General features: G+C 27.2%; 1 protein-coding gene across 5 annotated transcripts in view; it reads right to left on the bottom strand.

The window, feature by feature from the left end:
* Window positions 1-17421, bottom strand: part of LOC136989515 (uncharacterized) — a 127456-nt gene that overhangs the window by 24811 nt on the left and 85224 nt on the right. For all 5 annotated transcript variants that reach the window (XM_067287701.1, XM_067287700.1, XM_067287703.1 and 2 more), the window contains 2 exons: window positions 11805-11892; window positions 370-519 (listed from right to left, as the gene is read on the bottom strand). In XM_067287701.1, the coding sequence (XP_067143802.1) occupies window positions 370-519; window positions 11805-11892 (238 nt within the window). The remainder of the gene's footprint in view (window positions 1-369; window positions 520-11804; window positions 11893-17421) is intronic.

The following is a 17421-nucleotide window of genomic DNA, read 5'->3' as shown; positions in this document are numbered from 1 at the left end:
TATAAATTCAAACTACAAATAAACAAATAGCTTCAAATTTTATGAAAAAATATGTATAAATTTAATTGTAAATATATGGGTATCCCTTGATTAACAGGATTTGTTTATTGCACAAAATTTAATCCCTTTATATACACAACAGAGGCTTTAATTTATGTAGCTTTACTGGCTGTCTTTACTTAATATAGATATCATATTTTAATATATACAGTAGGATTGAGGGATTAATTAACTGCATTAATCAGGTGACACCTGTAATATAATGCAAATAATAATTCAATATAAACAATCTATTTTTTATTTTCAACAATAAATTAATCCTATATCCAAAGCAGCTTGTTTAAAAACATAACTACCGGATATACTTACTTTCTCTTCCAGTATTCAATAAATGTTCTCCCAAATCACAACCAAAAACACGTTCCTTTAATATTCCACTCTGTTTTAACTTCCTTCTGGAAGGACGAGAAAGTAGAAATGACCGAAAGAAAGCAATCAGCTTGCCATGTTTTCTTAAAACTGCAACAAAACAATTTTAAATGCAATTTTTATTCAATTTGGCAATATATATATATATTAAATTCATATTTGATTTTAACTTTGTTGACTACTTAAATTTGATAAACAGAATAAAACTTTAGTTAACTCAGCTATTGTTTAAAGTTTTATCAACTGAAAACAACTTTTATACAAGTCCAAACTGTTCATGCATTTTTTAGAGCAACTAACAAAATTTTTATAAGATTAGATAGCAAAATACAGGATACTTTGAAACAAAATGCAATTGAAAATTTTTTAAAACTAATATCAAATAATCAAAGTCTGAGAGTATTTTTTGATAGGAAATGTTTTGTTATCAAAATATTCTTGAACTTTAATTTATTGTCACTATTTTTTCATCCTTAAAACTAGCATTAAACTGAAACATCAAGCTAAATTAAGGTATTTCAAGCAATAAGAATTAGTTCTAGTAATGAGGTCTACACGAGTTTGATATGGCTGTCAGTGTTTGAAAAACCTAAGATTTGGTGATAACAATGAAATTTGCATGCAAAATCTTATATTTAGTAATTCATATACACTAAAGGATTCTGTATTTAATATTTATGTGGATAAATCTCTTCTCAAGTAATCACTGGTGTTTTACAAGGATAGTGCTATATCAAGGTTTGCAAATATAAATTCTTAAACAATTGTTTCATTTAATTATCTAATCATTTCAGAAAATTGGAAATAAAGAGGTTTATAAGTTAAATTATTTGAGAAAACTGAGAATTTACTAAAGCTCAAAAGGCGAATCTGCCACCGAACTGGCTACCAACTTTACTGTATCAATCATCTGGACATTATTTAATGTACAGTACAAGTTACTAGTTCAACTACTCAAAACAATTATTAAAATTTTATAATATTGCTCACAATATTGATATCTATAGGAAACAACTATTGGGTTGTTCAGAAAGTTCGTAGCAATTTTGATAGCTGACAGTTGAGACACCGATTCATGCAAAAATGATTAGAATTGTACAAACCAATGAATATTACGATAAATGATCTTGAGACGCGTCCATTACAAAAAAAATCGTTAAGATTATTCAAATAGAGTTTAATTTGTCTCATTGCAAAAATGGATGCGAACAAAGTGCATTATTGACACTTGTTTCTTTTCTTTTTTTCGTAAAGGCAAAAATGCTGTACAAACAGCAAAAAAGATATGTGATGTTTATGGTGGGAGTGCTGTAGCAGAATCAACTGTTCGAAAGTGGTTTGCAAAATTTAAAACGGGTAATTTCAGCCTTGAAGATGCTCCTCACTCAGGAAGACCTCCTGTTATTGAAGAAGACCAGATCTAAGCATTATTGGATGAAAACCCTCATTACACAACTTGAGAGATTGCAGACATAGTGAAGTCATCAAATAGTACTGTATTTCAACATCTAAAGAAGCTCGGATATGTGAATCATTATGACATTTGGACACCTCACGACTTAACGGAAAAAAACTTAATGGATCGCATCTCCATTTGTGATTCTCTTGAAAGGCGAAATTAAAATGACCCTTTTCTGAAGTGTTTAGTGGCAGGTGATGAAAAGTGTATCATTTATAACATCAACTGTAAAACGATCATGGGGTAAGAAAAATGAATCACCATTAAAAACTCCAAAGGCCGGTCTTCATCCAAAGAAGGTCATGTTCACTGTCTGGTGGGATTGGAAAGGAATCCTGTACTAGTAGCTGCTTCCACAGAATCAAACAATTGATTCTGATAAGTATTGTTCCCAATTGGATAAGCTGAAAATGGCAATTAAAAAAAAACGTCCAGAACTGGCCAATAGAAAAGGCATTGTGTTCACCAAGATAATGCCAGATCTCACACGTCTTTACAAACACACCAAAAATTATTGGAACTAGGCTGGGATGTTTTACCCCACCCCCCTACTCACCCAACCTTGCCCTGTCGGACTACCATTTGTTCCATTCTCTGCAAAATTCCCTTCACGATAAAAACTTCGATACTTTGGAAGCTTGCAAAAACCACATGGATCAGTTTTTGGCAGGAAAAACTGGAAAGTTCTACAAAGAGGGTATATCATGAAGCGCCCCCATAGATGGCAACATGTCATTAAAAACATATTCTGGCGCATACATAATGGAATAAAAGTATATTTTTAGCTTTAAAACAATTTCTTTTATTTCTCTTAAAAAGTGCTATGAACTTTCCGAACAACCCAATACTTTTATTTTATAGTAAAATTTATTAATGCAAAATTACAAGTGTGAATTAATCAAGAATCCAAATAATCCAATCTCACATAAATGAATGCTAACATATTATAGAAATATTAAGAACAATTGTATTATTAAATATGACAATTCAAAATCCATTCCATCACAGTATATATGACATTAAATAATTCAGTTATTTATAAACTGCATCTTTATTTAGTAAAATATATACATAGCACAAATATATACGTTGTGCTAAATTTAATTACAATTAGACTAAAAGCTCTTAACCTTTTAAGCTCTGCAGTGGGTTTGTCAGATATGGTGCTATCCCTATGTAGTGGAGAATAAACGTGAGAAATTTTTTAAGTATTTTTTCTCATTACCGTTTTGGAAAAAGATTTTGTAAACAGTTATGTCTAGTAAAGTAAAGTCCTTTTTTATTGTCACATAATTTTGTTTTTTATGTGAATTTTTTTTACGGTAGTTTTTGGCGATATCTGCAAAATTCTCTTGCGGATATAGCCATCGTCACAAGTGCTACACGATTGCCCTTGATGGATATATCCGTCGGTCACTGCAGAGTGGTTAAAGTTCTTACATAAAATTCACTATTGCAATTTTCTGACTGGATGCAAATGCATTAAGGTAATATTAATAGTTTGCAAGATCACCAATATTAAATTTCATTTTAGCATAAGTTCAAGTATGCACCACAAATCTTGGCTGGGGGCTGCACATTAACAAAAAAGGGCTCCAGAGTATTTACAGAGAGTTTATGACAGCAACCTGAGACGCACTTCAGAACCTGTTAAATTTGTATACTATGACAGACTTGACCTTGCTACTGTGCATTACAATAGTGGTGCCACCATTCATAATACTTGATGTTTTGTACTCAGTTAAAAATCAAAAGTAAATAAACAAGTCTTTTTTTTGTATTTTATAATGTATGACATAATTTATCAAATTTTCATACAGCAGTTTTAATATTTTAATGTATTAAAGTACAAAACTATGATACAAACAAAGATTTAAACAACCAAAAATACATTTTTTGCTAGTACTTTGAGTAACAACATATTGTTCTTGCTTTCATTAATGCATTCCAAACATCTAATAATGCTATTATTATTGCTTTCAATAATAATAATAATAAAAGTATATTTTTGCTCATAAATTTTAAGTTGTTTTTCCTTCTTTTGCTCTTTATAACATTATTACAGCTTTGAAATTCTCAATAGTTCTTTCAGAACCAATCATTTGTCTAATTTTGCATAATTCAAATAAATCAAACTATTCAAAAATCAAGTAGACAGAATTAAACATAATCGCAGAAACCAGTTTGTAATTGTTCATTAAAAAAAAAATAATGTAAACAGATGTAATGACAAATATTAACTTTAAAAAATAATAATAAAACCCGTTCTTAACCCAATCAGACTTCTTTAATAAATTTTATTACAATTCAATCTGAATTAATATTTATTGTCATTCATACAGCTTCCCTTTTACATTTCCATAACAGGTTTTTCAATTCTGTATATTTTTTATAACTAAAATACTAGACTTTTTTAAAAATAATATTAAAATAATTTGGCTTAATTTTTCTTTTAACCTGTCAAACATGAAAATGACTTATGCATTTTAATTATTCTACACACGCACACACATGCAATTATATATATATATTAATAGAAGTACAAATTACTTCAGTGATATATATATATATATATATATATATCACTGAAGTATAATTTGTACTTCTATTAAGTTTTTTTTAAGTAACAGGTTTACAAAGATGATTTTGCAATCTTTAAAAGTATGTTCTTTTGATATAAATGCAGAATATTTATGACAAACCTTTCAGATACATGCACACAATGTGTGTTGTGTGGTTCTATATATATTACCAAATGTATTATTTTCATCTTAATTTCACATAAAGTACATTTTATAATTATTGTTAACACACATTATTTTTAACAATAGCCTAAGAAAAAAAAAAAAAACAGTTCAGAAATGAATTAACAATTGAATTTCTATTGTTTCTAGTTAAAAGTTGAGTCCACTCTGTTATAATTCCTTAATATATGTAGGATTTTTTTTTCAAGCTCTGATGGACCATAAAAAAAAAAAAAAATAAAGACAAGTGTAAATAACAAAAGGAATTTATTACCAAAATTTAGGTACAAACATGGTTACTTTTCAACATAATCACTGTGAAGATTAAGGCATTTCTCATATTGGACAAGCTTTTCCATCCCCTTGTCATAGAATGTTGCTGCCAGTGAATTGAGATGGACCCTAATGTTGTTTTGAAGAATGTCATTAGTCTCAAACCTCTACCTTCCTAGCCACTTTTTCTGTTCAGGAAAGAGCTGGAAGTCGCTCGGCGCTAAATCAAGGCTATACACTGGGTGTTTAAAGGTGGTGAAGACTTCCACCCAGCTTAAAAACTTTTTAATGTGTGAAAGACTTCCACCTCTTTCCTGAACTGAAAATGTGGCTAGCAGGGCAGAGGTTTGAGACTAATGATGATCTTCAAAACAATGTTGTTAAGTCCATCTGAATTCACTGGCAGCAACATTCTATGACAAGGAGATGGAAGAGCTCATCACAGATATGACAAATTCTTCAATCTTCATGGTGATTATGTCAAAAAGTAACCATGTTTGTACTTAACTTTTGGTAATAAATTCCTTTTTTTATTTACACTTGTCTCTGTTTTATGGACCATCGAAGCTTGAAAAAACCACCCTCGTAATAAACGTTACAATATTTTTAAAGTAAAATAGTAATTTTTGCAATTAATGTTTTTATGCTTTACTCCAAACAGGTCATTCTTTTCCTTTTTTATAATTTTCCTTTTTAAATCTTTGTGTACAACCTGATAATGAAGTACTGTTAATATACAATTATTAAAGACAACAAATTCAAGAAAAAAAATTTTAGCCCAATACCAAATGAATATCTATCTTTTATAGTCTCTTCCATAAATGATAGATATGCAGCAGCAAGAATGAATAGTTTATGAAAAAACTGAATGGATCTTTTGAAATTCTTTTGTAGCTATAACAAATACAATTCTTGGCAGACTTCTGAAAAATATTTTCAAAATAGATAAAACTGTCTCTGTGTATTCTGGAATTTTGGAACAAGAACATGTTTCAAAGTTTACGTAAAGATTACCTCCATTCACTTTGATATTCGCATAATCCTAAAGCACAAAATCAAGTTCTTTAATCATACAATATATAGCAGAAGAAATGTTTTTCAATTCTTTTCATTATTTAACATTATGATCTTCTCAAACAAAAAACATAATGTAACAAGAAAATGCTAATAAAAGCTATTCTGGTGATACACTGTAATATAAGAACTTATCGGAACAAATTTTATGACGTGACATTCTTTTATTTTTAAATATTCTTGCTCTATTCAACATACACAATTTGTCTGTAAGAAAATATCAACAAACAATAGGCTAATTTAAATAATCACAAAACAAAATTTCTTTAACTTCTTGTTTTAACAGAGTTTATTTCTTACAGAATTTTTCTATAGTTAAAGAAGTCCTTCAAGAATAAAAAAATAAAGTCCTATAAAAAAATTTAAGTTAATTAATTTGACAATAAGTGACAGAATCTGGAAATTTTACTTTAGTAATTAGCCATTACACATCTACAATAGTGGAAGCTTACTAAATTAAAGTTATTATTAACAATCTACAATGAAAATATTACAGATAATTAACTACTCTATGAATCTCAGTATATATATCTTACTATCAAGATCTTATTATGATGTATTGGACATCTGTAAAATTTAAATGTATAGTGTTCTTGTAGCTAAGCCCAATGTTTTTTGCTGGTAACAAGATATTAAAATAACTCAAGATGTGTCAAAAAAGTTTATTTTCATAAAAAGAAAAAAATGATAATAATTTATTATTTAAGATGTAATTATTTTACATTAAAAGAAAAGAATCCATTGAATGAAATTATATACTATAAATAAATCAGATTCCTGACACAAAGAAAAAATATGAAAATTAAATATTTTGTAATAATAATAAATATAAATTATAATAAAGAATAAGTAAATTGAAAGCCATAATCCACTTTTTGGTATCTGATAAGTATGAACAAGCAGTTTCATACATAAAGCTTCAAACACTCAGTGATTTGAAGGGATATCTCTCACACACTAATTTCATTGTCAACACAAGTTTATGAAAAATGTAGGTTTGAATAACTGATTTATTTAATCTGAGGAATAATATCTACCCAATGTCTGCCTTGCTATTACCGATGATCTTGGCAAAGATGGGGGAAATCTGGGTCATCTGGTTGAAGATTTCCCCAGAAATTGGGGAAATCTTCAACCTGATGATGAGACCTGTTTCTGTAACAGTTCCAGAATATTTTTAGTTTATTCTTTTCCTAGTTTCGTCCTCAACAGTATACTGTTTAAAATACATTCTACTATAAAATTATTTAATATTTTATTAAATTACTTTCTAAATGAAGCTAGAAAAAAATGTTTAAATCATTAAGTTATCAATTAATTTACACAATTAATCGTTTTTTGAAGTAAAGTTATTTTTGCAACAACATGAGCTTAAATTCTTTGTATGCTTGAGTGAAACAAGTACATGAAGAAGCAAAATAATAACTGAAATTTTTTTCAATTCGTCTGAGTAATGTAAATTTTTAAAATATATTTTATGAAATCCATTCAGAGATATCCTGTGCAATTTCTGACTTCCTAGAAGTAAATTAGAGAGATGAAGTGTTAATTCTGTATATTTGTGTATGTATATGTGTATGTATACTTGATACAATAAGATACAATGCATGAAATCATGATATTAATTTGTTTTTTCCTGTTTGAATCATTACACAATTTAATACTTTATAAAATGCAACATCAGATTTTACTCAAAAACAGTCTTTTTTCGTTATAAAATTATTACTTACCACAGAATCAACACCGTGGAAATAAACCATTTGTTTAATCATTTTAAATAACTTTCTTTGGGCAACCAAAACTTAACTCGGCAGAACAGAACATATAAAATAACAAAAAACACTAGCATTAATTAACAAATGGTTTATTTCCTTGCTGCTGAAAGGTTTTCATGATATTGATTTTCTTGTACTTTTATTCAACAGTTCAGTACACTTCAATTAGTTATTACATTTTAAAAAATCAACTTAGATTAATGAAAATTTGCAAATATATCATCTTTAATTTATTAAAAATGCATGTAAGTGTCCAAATATTTGTATGTTTAACTTATTTTGTAGCATTACACTTATGAAGCAATTACTATAGTTATATCATTTATGCCATACTATAAGTAAGGCAACTGCACTTAATATGAGGTAAGTACAAAACTATCCTGTATGTATTCATCTTATTTATAACACAGAGGCTATTACATTAATATATTTACAAACACAGTTTATAAGAGAGAGATATAAACCAGAGAGATTCAGAAACTACATCCAAAAAATAGTGATTATTATATTGTTAAATACTTGTATCTTATAATTAATTTCTTATATTATATTTTTGGTAATCTTTTTAAGTATACATCAGTAGAATGCATGCAATGTTCATAGATTTAAATCATTTTTAAATTGTGAACATGTGTATTATATCTGAAATTCTAAAAATATTAAAGTTTGTTTTTGTGTTGTATCGGAATCTGAAAATAGCTAATTCAATTAGTAAAAATGTTTATCCCAGAAAAAAATTTCATGCTTAACAGCAAAAGTTTTCATTTCTTAAATGAAGTCTTTAAAATATAATTTAACTTTATTTATAGAAAATTATTATAGTAAAACCTGTGTAAACTGATCTGTACAGTATTGAATATTTTTTCCAGTTTGGCAGGTTGCTGTTTTGAACAGGTTATTTTTTTTTTCAACATAGAAAATTGCTCCATTCCAAAGAACTTTTCCCCATTTAGGTAGGTTTCCATTTTATTCAGGTTCCATTTTGGACAGATTTTACTGTATTATTAATTAGTAGTTTCATAAAACACCATTTTTAAGTTGATTTTATTTTACTCTGATGTTTTATTCTAATTAATACATTGATCTATTCAATTTATTATAAAATGAATATTTGAGAATAATTGTGGAAGGATAAATGCTCCTTTATTTCTAATATATTACTTTTTCAATTACAATTTCAATTGAAATGGCTGGAGTATTATTTTTTCTAAAAATTAAAAATTCCAAGAAACTAAGTTGTCTTCCCTCTCCGTTATGTCCAATCACAGGAACAAAAAGTCTTTCTTTGCAGAGATGACCTTTCATTGGAGCCTTTTTTTCAGTGTAATATATGCAATTCCATTAGAAAAATTCATCTCCAACAATTTACTCCTATAATCAGCAATACAGAAGAAATGGAAATGCCAAGTAAATTGTGACTGATGCAAACTGTTTTATAACAATACGAATGAACAGGTGAAATTTTGATTAAAAACTTAAAATTTTTTTACTGATAACTTTATATTCATAAATAAATGAAAGACTTAATTAAAAAATTTAATTTATCATTTTTTAGATATAGTTAAATACTGGTATATCAATGTTTCAATGTCTAGAAACCATCAAGTCAATCTACTGTGTAGTTTTGCATATGTCAATGAAAACTGAAAAATTTATTGATTCTATTTTACAAAGTTCTACAGAATGAATAATTAATCATATTATTTGATATGTATGATTCCAGCATAACATGTCATTAAGTAATAATCATAAAATGAAAAATTTATTATTTTTTATGTTGTGTTGAGGAAGCTTTTCTTAAAAGAAGTGCTTGAAAGTTATATTTATTAATAAAAAAACGTATTTTAAATGTAAAACGAAAAGCTATGAAATGATGTTTGATTTTTGTCTTTTTAAGCAGGTTTTATTTTGCAAAAAAACAACTATTTCAATCATCATAATTCAGAACTTTACTTGAATAATTTGTATAAGAGAAGATTGTAAGAAGATAAAAAGAAATGTATTTGAAATATGCTTAAAACAGTAGTTTACAGAGAAGGAAAAAGTATTCCAATCTACATTTCTTTCTCTTCTAAAGACCCTCTCTTGTACAAACTGGCTGCTTTTATTTCTTTTTTCTCAGCCATCCTATTCTTTTCTATAAATACAGATAAATTGGATGACCAAGTTCTAAATTATAACAACTAAATACATACAAATAATATCAACACTTCTTTAAAATTACATTTTACAATATAAAATTTTTTAAGTATAACATATTATAGCACACTAATATATTGATTGTAAAAGTAACTGCTGATAAAGTGATGCTACTGTAGTCTTTAAAAGCCAAGAATCTGGAGACTTTACATGTGGTTCCTCTTTTTATAAAGAAGTTTTTAATTGAAATCCTTTACTAATACCAATTATATTAGTAATTAACATTAATCTAATCAATTTTGATTCAATAAGATATAATTTCATAGATCAAAATTAACTTTACAGTAATTATTATTTTGTTTATCCAGTTTAATAAATCATTTTTCTATTATTTTAGAATATCATATTTGATTCTTGTAATATTTTCTTTAATTGTTGTTACAATTATTTTTTCTCTGAAAGTGGAAAAAAAAATCATTTACATCTTTATCTTGATCAAATTACAACTATTCCTTATCTGAGAAACTAATTACAGTAATCAAGATAAGAAGAGAATGATTGAGTTTCTTATGCCGAAAAAGCAAATCGGTGCCAAACATTCACAGATGCTTACTGAATGTCTAGGAAAACATTTTCACAGCAATACCTCCATAGACATTCCTTAAGTGCCAGTTTATCTTGATCTTTCATACAATTGCTCCTTTTATTTAAGAGTTGTAACAACATTCATTAATAAGGCACATTTTCAACGAGCAAACTAACTTTTTTCCAAACAAAATTCAGTCAAGAGTGTTTCATGGTAACCAACATACACGTTCTTTAATTTTAAAACAAATAAAAAAACTAATTATATTAATAATTAATAATTAATACAAATTATTCCTCAGTTTCTCTTTTAAAATGGAAAAACAATAATTTTTTATTCTAAATTATAAATTATCTACAAGTTACAATAAATGACAACTGGGAGTTGGTAGGAATGTTAAGAATAACTGTGTTAATTGGTTTATGAAATAATATTGTTAGTTTATTCCTCTATATATAAATCAATATGAGTTATATTCTGATCCAGTTACACAGGGTGCTTAGAGATATTTGACACTTTTTAAATTTTAATTTGCAGGACATGGTAGTGTGGTCATTTACAAAATGTTGCTTTCAAGTGCTAAACATTCCATTCTCCATTTAAAAAATATGTATCTGTGTAAAGCAATAATTATCCTTTACCCTGAAGTGTTACATTATTTTAAAAACCATCAGGTGTTCCTGGTGCACCCAATATAACCGATATCATGGATCTGCACTAAGCTTCAGTGCTATTATGTCATTATCACATTACTGCTAGACAATTATGAAATGACAAATGACTGTGATGTTTTCTTGATTTAATACAAACTCTCAACAATAAAATTACTTTAATAATCTAAAGTAACAACAGAATTGTTTATGAATAAAACAGTGATTATTTCTCTAACATTCCAGAAATAATTTTTTATTGTCTTTAATACATGACTAAATAAATCAATTATCTGAACATAAAATAGCTTTTATAATTAGAATTCAAAACTTGGATTTGTCGTGTTAATTTCTAATTTCTCAATTTGTATAAGTTTTTCTTGAAGGAATGTAACTATGGAAATGTTTAAAATGTTTATCTTAGTCATTTATAACAGTTATTTTCTTTGTAATAAAAACTTATAACAATAATCATTAACAGTTTGGAACAGCATTAATAAACTACTTTGTTTTCGAATTAAATATCACAGTATTTTCTTATTGGATTTATAATTGATGAATGTGGTACGAAACTGGAACTTTTAGCATACTAATGAAACAGCTTCTCATGAGCAGTGTTAAAATATTTCAAGACAGAAACCTTAAATTTATTTTAAATATGTATTTTAAACAAACCTGGTTTAGTCGGAGCTTTGGGTACTTTAATAGTATGAGGTACTTTGTCTCCTATGACTTCTACACATTCACAAGGAAAGAATCCAACCTAGAGTACACAAAACAAAAATAATTCATTAACAAATTTGCCTAAGGCTTTAAACTCTAATAAAGCAATTTTCTTCTAATCCATTACAATTACGAAATCAAAATTATTTATATTGGTTAAACAGTTCCGATTTTAAAAATTATAAACCTAATTACATATTATTTTCACTAGAATTTATTTTAAAAGATTTTATGTCTATAAAATTTAATTTTGAATTAATCAAAACCACAAAATTATTTTTCCTTCCTCCAATTTAATATTAATAAATTAAGGAAGTTTAAGATCATAGAAATTTTCAGAATCACAATCAGTTTTACTCGGAAATTTTTGTGATGAGCCTCAAATGATTTTAAGTGCATCTATTCTGAGAAAGGAATTAAAATCATTATGATTACATTTTAAACTAACTGTAAAATTTCCAAGAAATGCAACTTGCAATTTATAAAAAGCATAATGTAACTAAGCTGTTTATCACAATAAATTTATACTGAATCCTTTAATTATCAGCAAAATCTACTATATAAAACTGAAAAACTGCACAGTCTCTGTCACAGTATGCCAAAAATGGCCACTAGGAGTGCCCCTAGCTATTATTTAAATTAACAATAAATTCAGTTTTTTGCGTAACAATATTAAAATAACAATAAATGCGGTTTTTGCGTTTTTTACTGCGTTTTAGTAGTGTACGCCATGAGAAATTCAGTATATTATTATTTTTATTTGTAATATAAATTTATTATTTATACCACGGAATGACACCGCTGCTGCTAGAACGCCCACTAAGGGGCATCCTGGGCTACTAGTTTATAATACAAACAAAGAAATTTTGCTACTTTTAGCAGTTATCTTAAGAGATTTAATAATTCAAAGAAGGCTAATGACATTCTAAACATCTTTGTGCATGAGAATTATTTATTCACTATTCGAATCTGATGACAACAGCTTAAGCAGCCAATAACATTTGTATAGCAAGTTTTGCTGATGATTTAACTGTAAATTTCCTTAATTTAATCATTTGTACTAAAGAGAAGTATATGTAATCAATATAATATAAGTTATTACATTGAATTACTATCATTTCTATTAAATTCAATAAAAATTTTAACATTCCTACATCTTTACATTAATAGAAATTAATGAAGATGAACATTAATGGTCCCAAAATATAAAATTACAGGATATTAATTCAAAACCAACACATCACAAAACAGATTAAATTAGGAGTTTGTGTAGAGGAAATATTCATAAAAATACATATATATTTAAAAAAACAGTGATTTTTTTTTCTTTAGCCATAAATGTGGTTAGAAAAATAGGACAATGCGGCAATTTTAAAACGACAATTGTCAACTACTTCAAAGTGCATTATATATATCTTATATTTATTTCAATAAAAATAGCAACCTTTAATATTACTTTCGACTTTTAGTATAAAATCTAGTTGATATTAAAAGTATAAGCAAAATTATAATATAAATTCCAAAGATAACATTCTTGCAAAATTTTATTTTTTATCAAAAATTATCTTGTAGTATAGGAATTAACCTAAGCATCCTTTAATAAACATGACAGCTGTAAGATGGAAAAAATTGTAGCTAGCATCCTATAATAGTAAGTGCATTGTCTATGTAAAGACATACTGTAAACTGAAAAATTGCACATTATATTCAACATTTTTATTTTAGGGTAAGAGTAGTGTGTGTGTGTGTACGCATGCATAGAGTATTGCATTGTTGTTCAAATAATAAAGCGAAATAAAACTGCCAGATTCATTCTATTTGTAGTCGCCCTTGTATAATAATTGCACCAAATTCCCAAAGAATAGAAATAATAATAATCCTCTAATAGTAAGTGCTTTCTAGTAAACAGCACAGTTACAAGATGAAATAGTTACAGACAGCATGCTGTTTATTAGAATAAATACAGTACTTCTTTATTAATGTATTAAGTAACCATACTTAGAGATTTCTGAAAACAAAAGGATGCAATTTTTTTGCAAGCCAAGTTCACATGCTTTCCTTTAGAATGGTTTTAGAAAACTTAACATATTTATACAAGATTCATATAAAGAATGATAATTCAGATCATCAGAACTTCTTCAAGGACTCCAAGAATTATTTATCCTAAATTCTTTGGGATACAGTGCTACAGAATAAGCAATATAAACTTCCATTTATTCCATAATCTGAAGACTAAAATTCCTTTGAATATAAAACAATTGTGTATTTATAGCATGCTGATGGATGATGATGAAATGCATATTAATTTTATATGAGTATGCTCGAAGAAGCTTAGAAAAGATCAAGCAATAACATTTAAAATTTTAATTATAAAGCTTGCAATTTATTAACATTGATTAAGTTTTTTAAAATTAATTAGCAATTTTTGGGTTCCTTGAGGATACTCTGACAACTTTATACTTAATTTTGGAATGACATTTCCTACTGATGGAAGAAAGAAGAAGATATTTTCATATAAAATTCTCCTAAAACAACTTAAAGTAATAATACTAATTTAAATGCAATATCTGTTTTATGCAAATACAAAAAAAAACAACACATTTTTATGATAATGGTTTTCTATTTTATATATATGCTTTGCATTTTTTAAGTCAGTAAAATGCACATAAAAAATTAATATCTTTTATAAATACATATGCTTACTATTTAGTTAAACTCCATAAAATATAAATATATGCACAAGTTGGGTCAAAGGCCAATAAGGAAAGATCACATAACGTTATTCTAGGTTCTCATCAGTAGGTACACTCAATTTACTTTTTTATAACTTTGTTTCACTTTATGATCTTACCATTAACTCCATATATAATAATTCTATAATTCAAACATTAAAAAATTTATAATTCTGTTGAAAATAAGTGTTTATGACTAAGGAAAGCAGCAGTAGCAACACTAGTTTCCTTTTTCTAAATTATTAATCAAAACCCAAGAGAAATTTCTAATTATTTATCTTTGCATAAGGCATCCTACCTTCAGATCAAATTCCTTAATTTAATCCATTAATAATTAGCTTAACTGTAACCCAAAAATAATCTGGATTTAGATTTGTTTGGCTATTAACAATAGTAAACAATAAGTCAACAATACTCGTAAAGAAAAATGTAAATAAAATAATATTAACATTTTATTTTCAAGTACTGTGATTAGATACATCAATATACAGATAAATATTTATACAATATAAATTATCTGTTTATCAGTCAAATTTCTTATAACAGATCTTGGATGAAATTACAGTGATACCTCGGTTTTGTAGATAATCCCATAATCCGTTTGAAATAATCATTGACGAAATTCGAAACCAATGAAAACCGAGGCAATTATTTCCATATGAATCAGTGTAAATTCAATTAATTCATTCTAGACAATCCAAAATACGTACCAAAAACACATTTTATAGAGAATAAATAGTGTTTAATACTAAAAGCAATAAGAAATTAATATAAAAAATGAATATAAAAGACTAATGTAAAGAATAAATGAACATTTAATGTGGCATTTCCCAAGATGGAGCTAAAAGGAAAGGAAAGGAAATTTGGCTAGATGCACAAGGGTAATGCTCACACAACGAGAAACAATGCCACACTGAGGAGGAAAATGTGTGGGTCACCCTCTGTTTTCGCAAAATTAGCAGTGAAATCACACGAGCATGCTGACGAAATCCGAGGCAAATTTTTTGTGGAAAAAATTGACAATAACCAAGGTATTACTGTATTTGTAAAATAACTTCTTACAAATATTTTTAAAATATTTATTTCCTTATAATAAATCAAGTTTAGAAAAAAGACAAACTTTTCTAAATAACTTTAAATGGATAGAGTTTAAAATAGTTACGACTTTTAAGAGATTTTTTTCAAATTATAAAATATTGAAAGTAATTGCCTGTAATTTTACAGAAAAAATATCATCATCATCAAAAAAAAATCAGTAAAATTTTCTGGAAATTAAACTAGCAACATTCATTATGCTATACACATTTATTTTCAATCATTCAATAAAAGTTTGAGTCAAGAGCTAAAATTTGGGTTACAAGCCAGCTTCAGAAACCCCACTGCTAGTTGGTTCAGCAAACCACAGATTAAGAAAAATAAGATAGAAAACTGCTGTAATGTCTTCATTTTTGTTACTCTTCTAATGTCTGACAGGCTAGCTTATAGAAAAACACATGATTGAGTGTTATAGGCATTAGTTCACTTCCATGTTGTGTGCAGCGCCACCGTCTCTCATTTCTCGAATTTTCCATCTTTTCTTTCTTTATCTGTGCAGCAAATGCTGCAACATCCACGAAACCAATTTATTGCAGTACATTCTATTGTGTTTTTATACAATATTCATTATTTATAAGCACATTTTTCTTATTTAAAAACATGTAACAAAAAACTGCTGTGGCATTTCAATTCATTTCAATGGGGAAAATTAATTTGACATAAGAGTAATTTGAGTTGTGAGTTCTGTCACAGAATGAATTAAACTCTTAAGTCAAGGCACCACTGTGTTAAAACTCTACCACATACTAAATTCATCTTTTATCTTTTCATCACTCCTACATCATCTAAATTCCTTAGATTTTATATATAAATATGAATAGCTATATAAAAAGAATTAATTGTTTCATTTATCTCAAATATTACTGGAATTATATCCAAGATAGTTTATAGGGGAATTATTTTCCACTCCCAGAGAAAATTTAGAAGCTTGTAGAGGTTCCTATCTTTGTAAATTAATGTTATTTTTACTAACAAAAATAAATTCTTTAAAAATGCTTTTTATTAATAAAGACACAATGTATTTCATTTATTTAAAAAAAAAAAAAAAAAGCCTCAATACTAAACTTCCGACAGTCCTGACTGTATCAATTCTGTTCTTAGAAGATTAAGTTTATCAATAAATTCTTGGACTTAGTAGGAATCAAATAATGATGTTATCTTCCACTTTTTTTAAATTAACTTCACAGATATCCACACGTGAAATGCACAGTGGTGGCATAAATTCTGTTAATTGCATCTCTCAAAGAAATATTTATGTAAGAGCTTGTTTGTTTCTGATGTAGAATCATTATAATAAGCAATAAAAAATGGAAATTCCCATTTAACATGACGACCCCATTATCACCAACTGTAACATCATCTATGATGAAACTGACAGTCTCACATTGTGGCCCTCTTAAAGTCTAATATTTTTGGTCAATGATGTTTTGTAGGATGTGTATTTTTCGAATTATTTCAGCGTATTAATTAAAATGGATTACCCTGTATATACAGTCAACTTCTACACAATGAAGAATCATAATTGCACCAAAAACACTTAAAATGATTATTTAAGTCAAAATATTAAATATAGTAAATAGTCTAAACAGATTACTAAAGAATTAAGAAAAAAACATTAATAAAACTAGTAAATAGCCAAGACAATAATTGCATTTAAAATTTACAAGAAAATATTTATTTACTAGTTTTATGCATGTTAATTTATATATTTTAGCCATTGCCAATGGAAAATATTTTACATG

Source organism: Centruroides vittatus, unplaced genomic scaffold, assembly GCF_030686945.1.
Source record: "Centruroides vittatus isolate TY-2023 unplaced genomic scaffold, ASM3068694v2 scaffold_576, whole genome shotgun sequence".
In the NCBI taxonomy this organism is placed as follows: domain Eukaryota; kingdom Metazoa; phylum Arthropoda; class Arachnida; order Scorpiones; family Buthidae; genus Centruroides; species Centruroides vittatus.
This window is presented reverse-complemented; position numbering and strand designations above follow the sequence as displayed.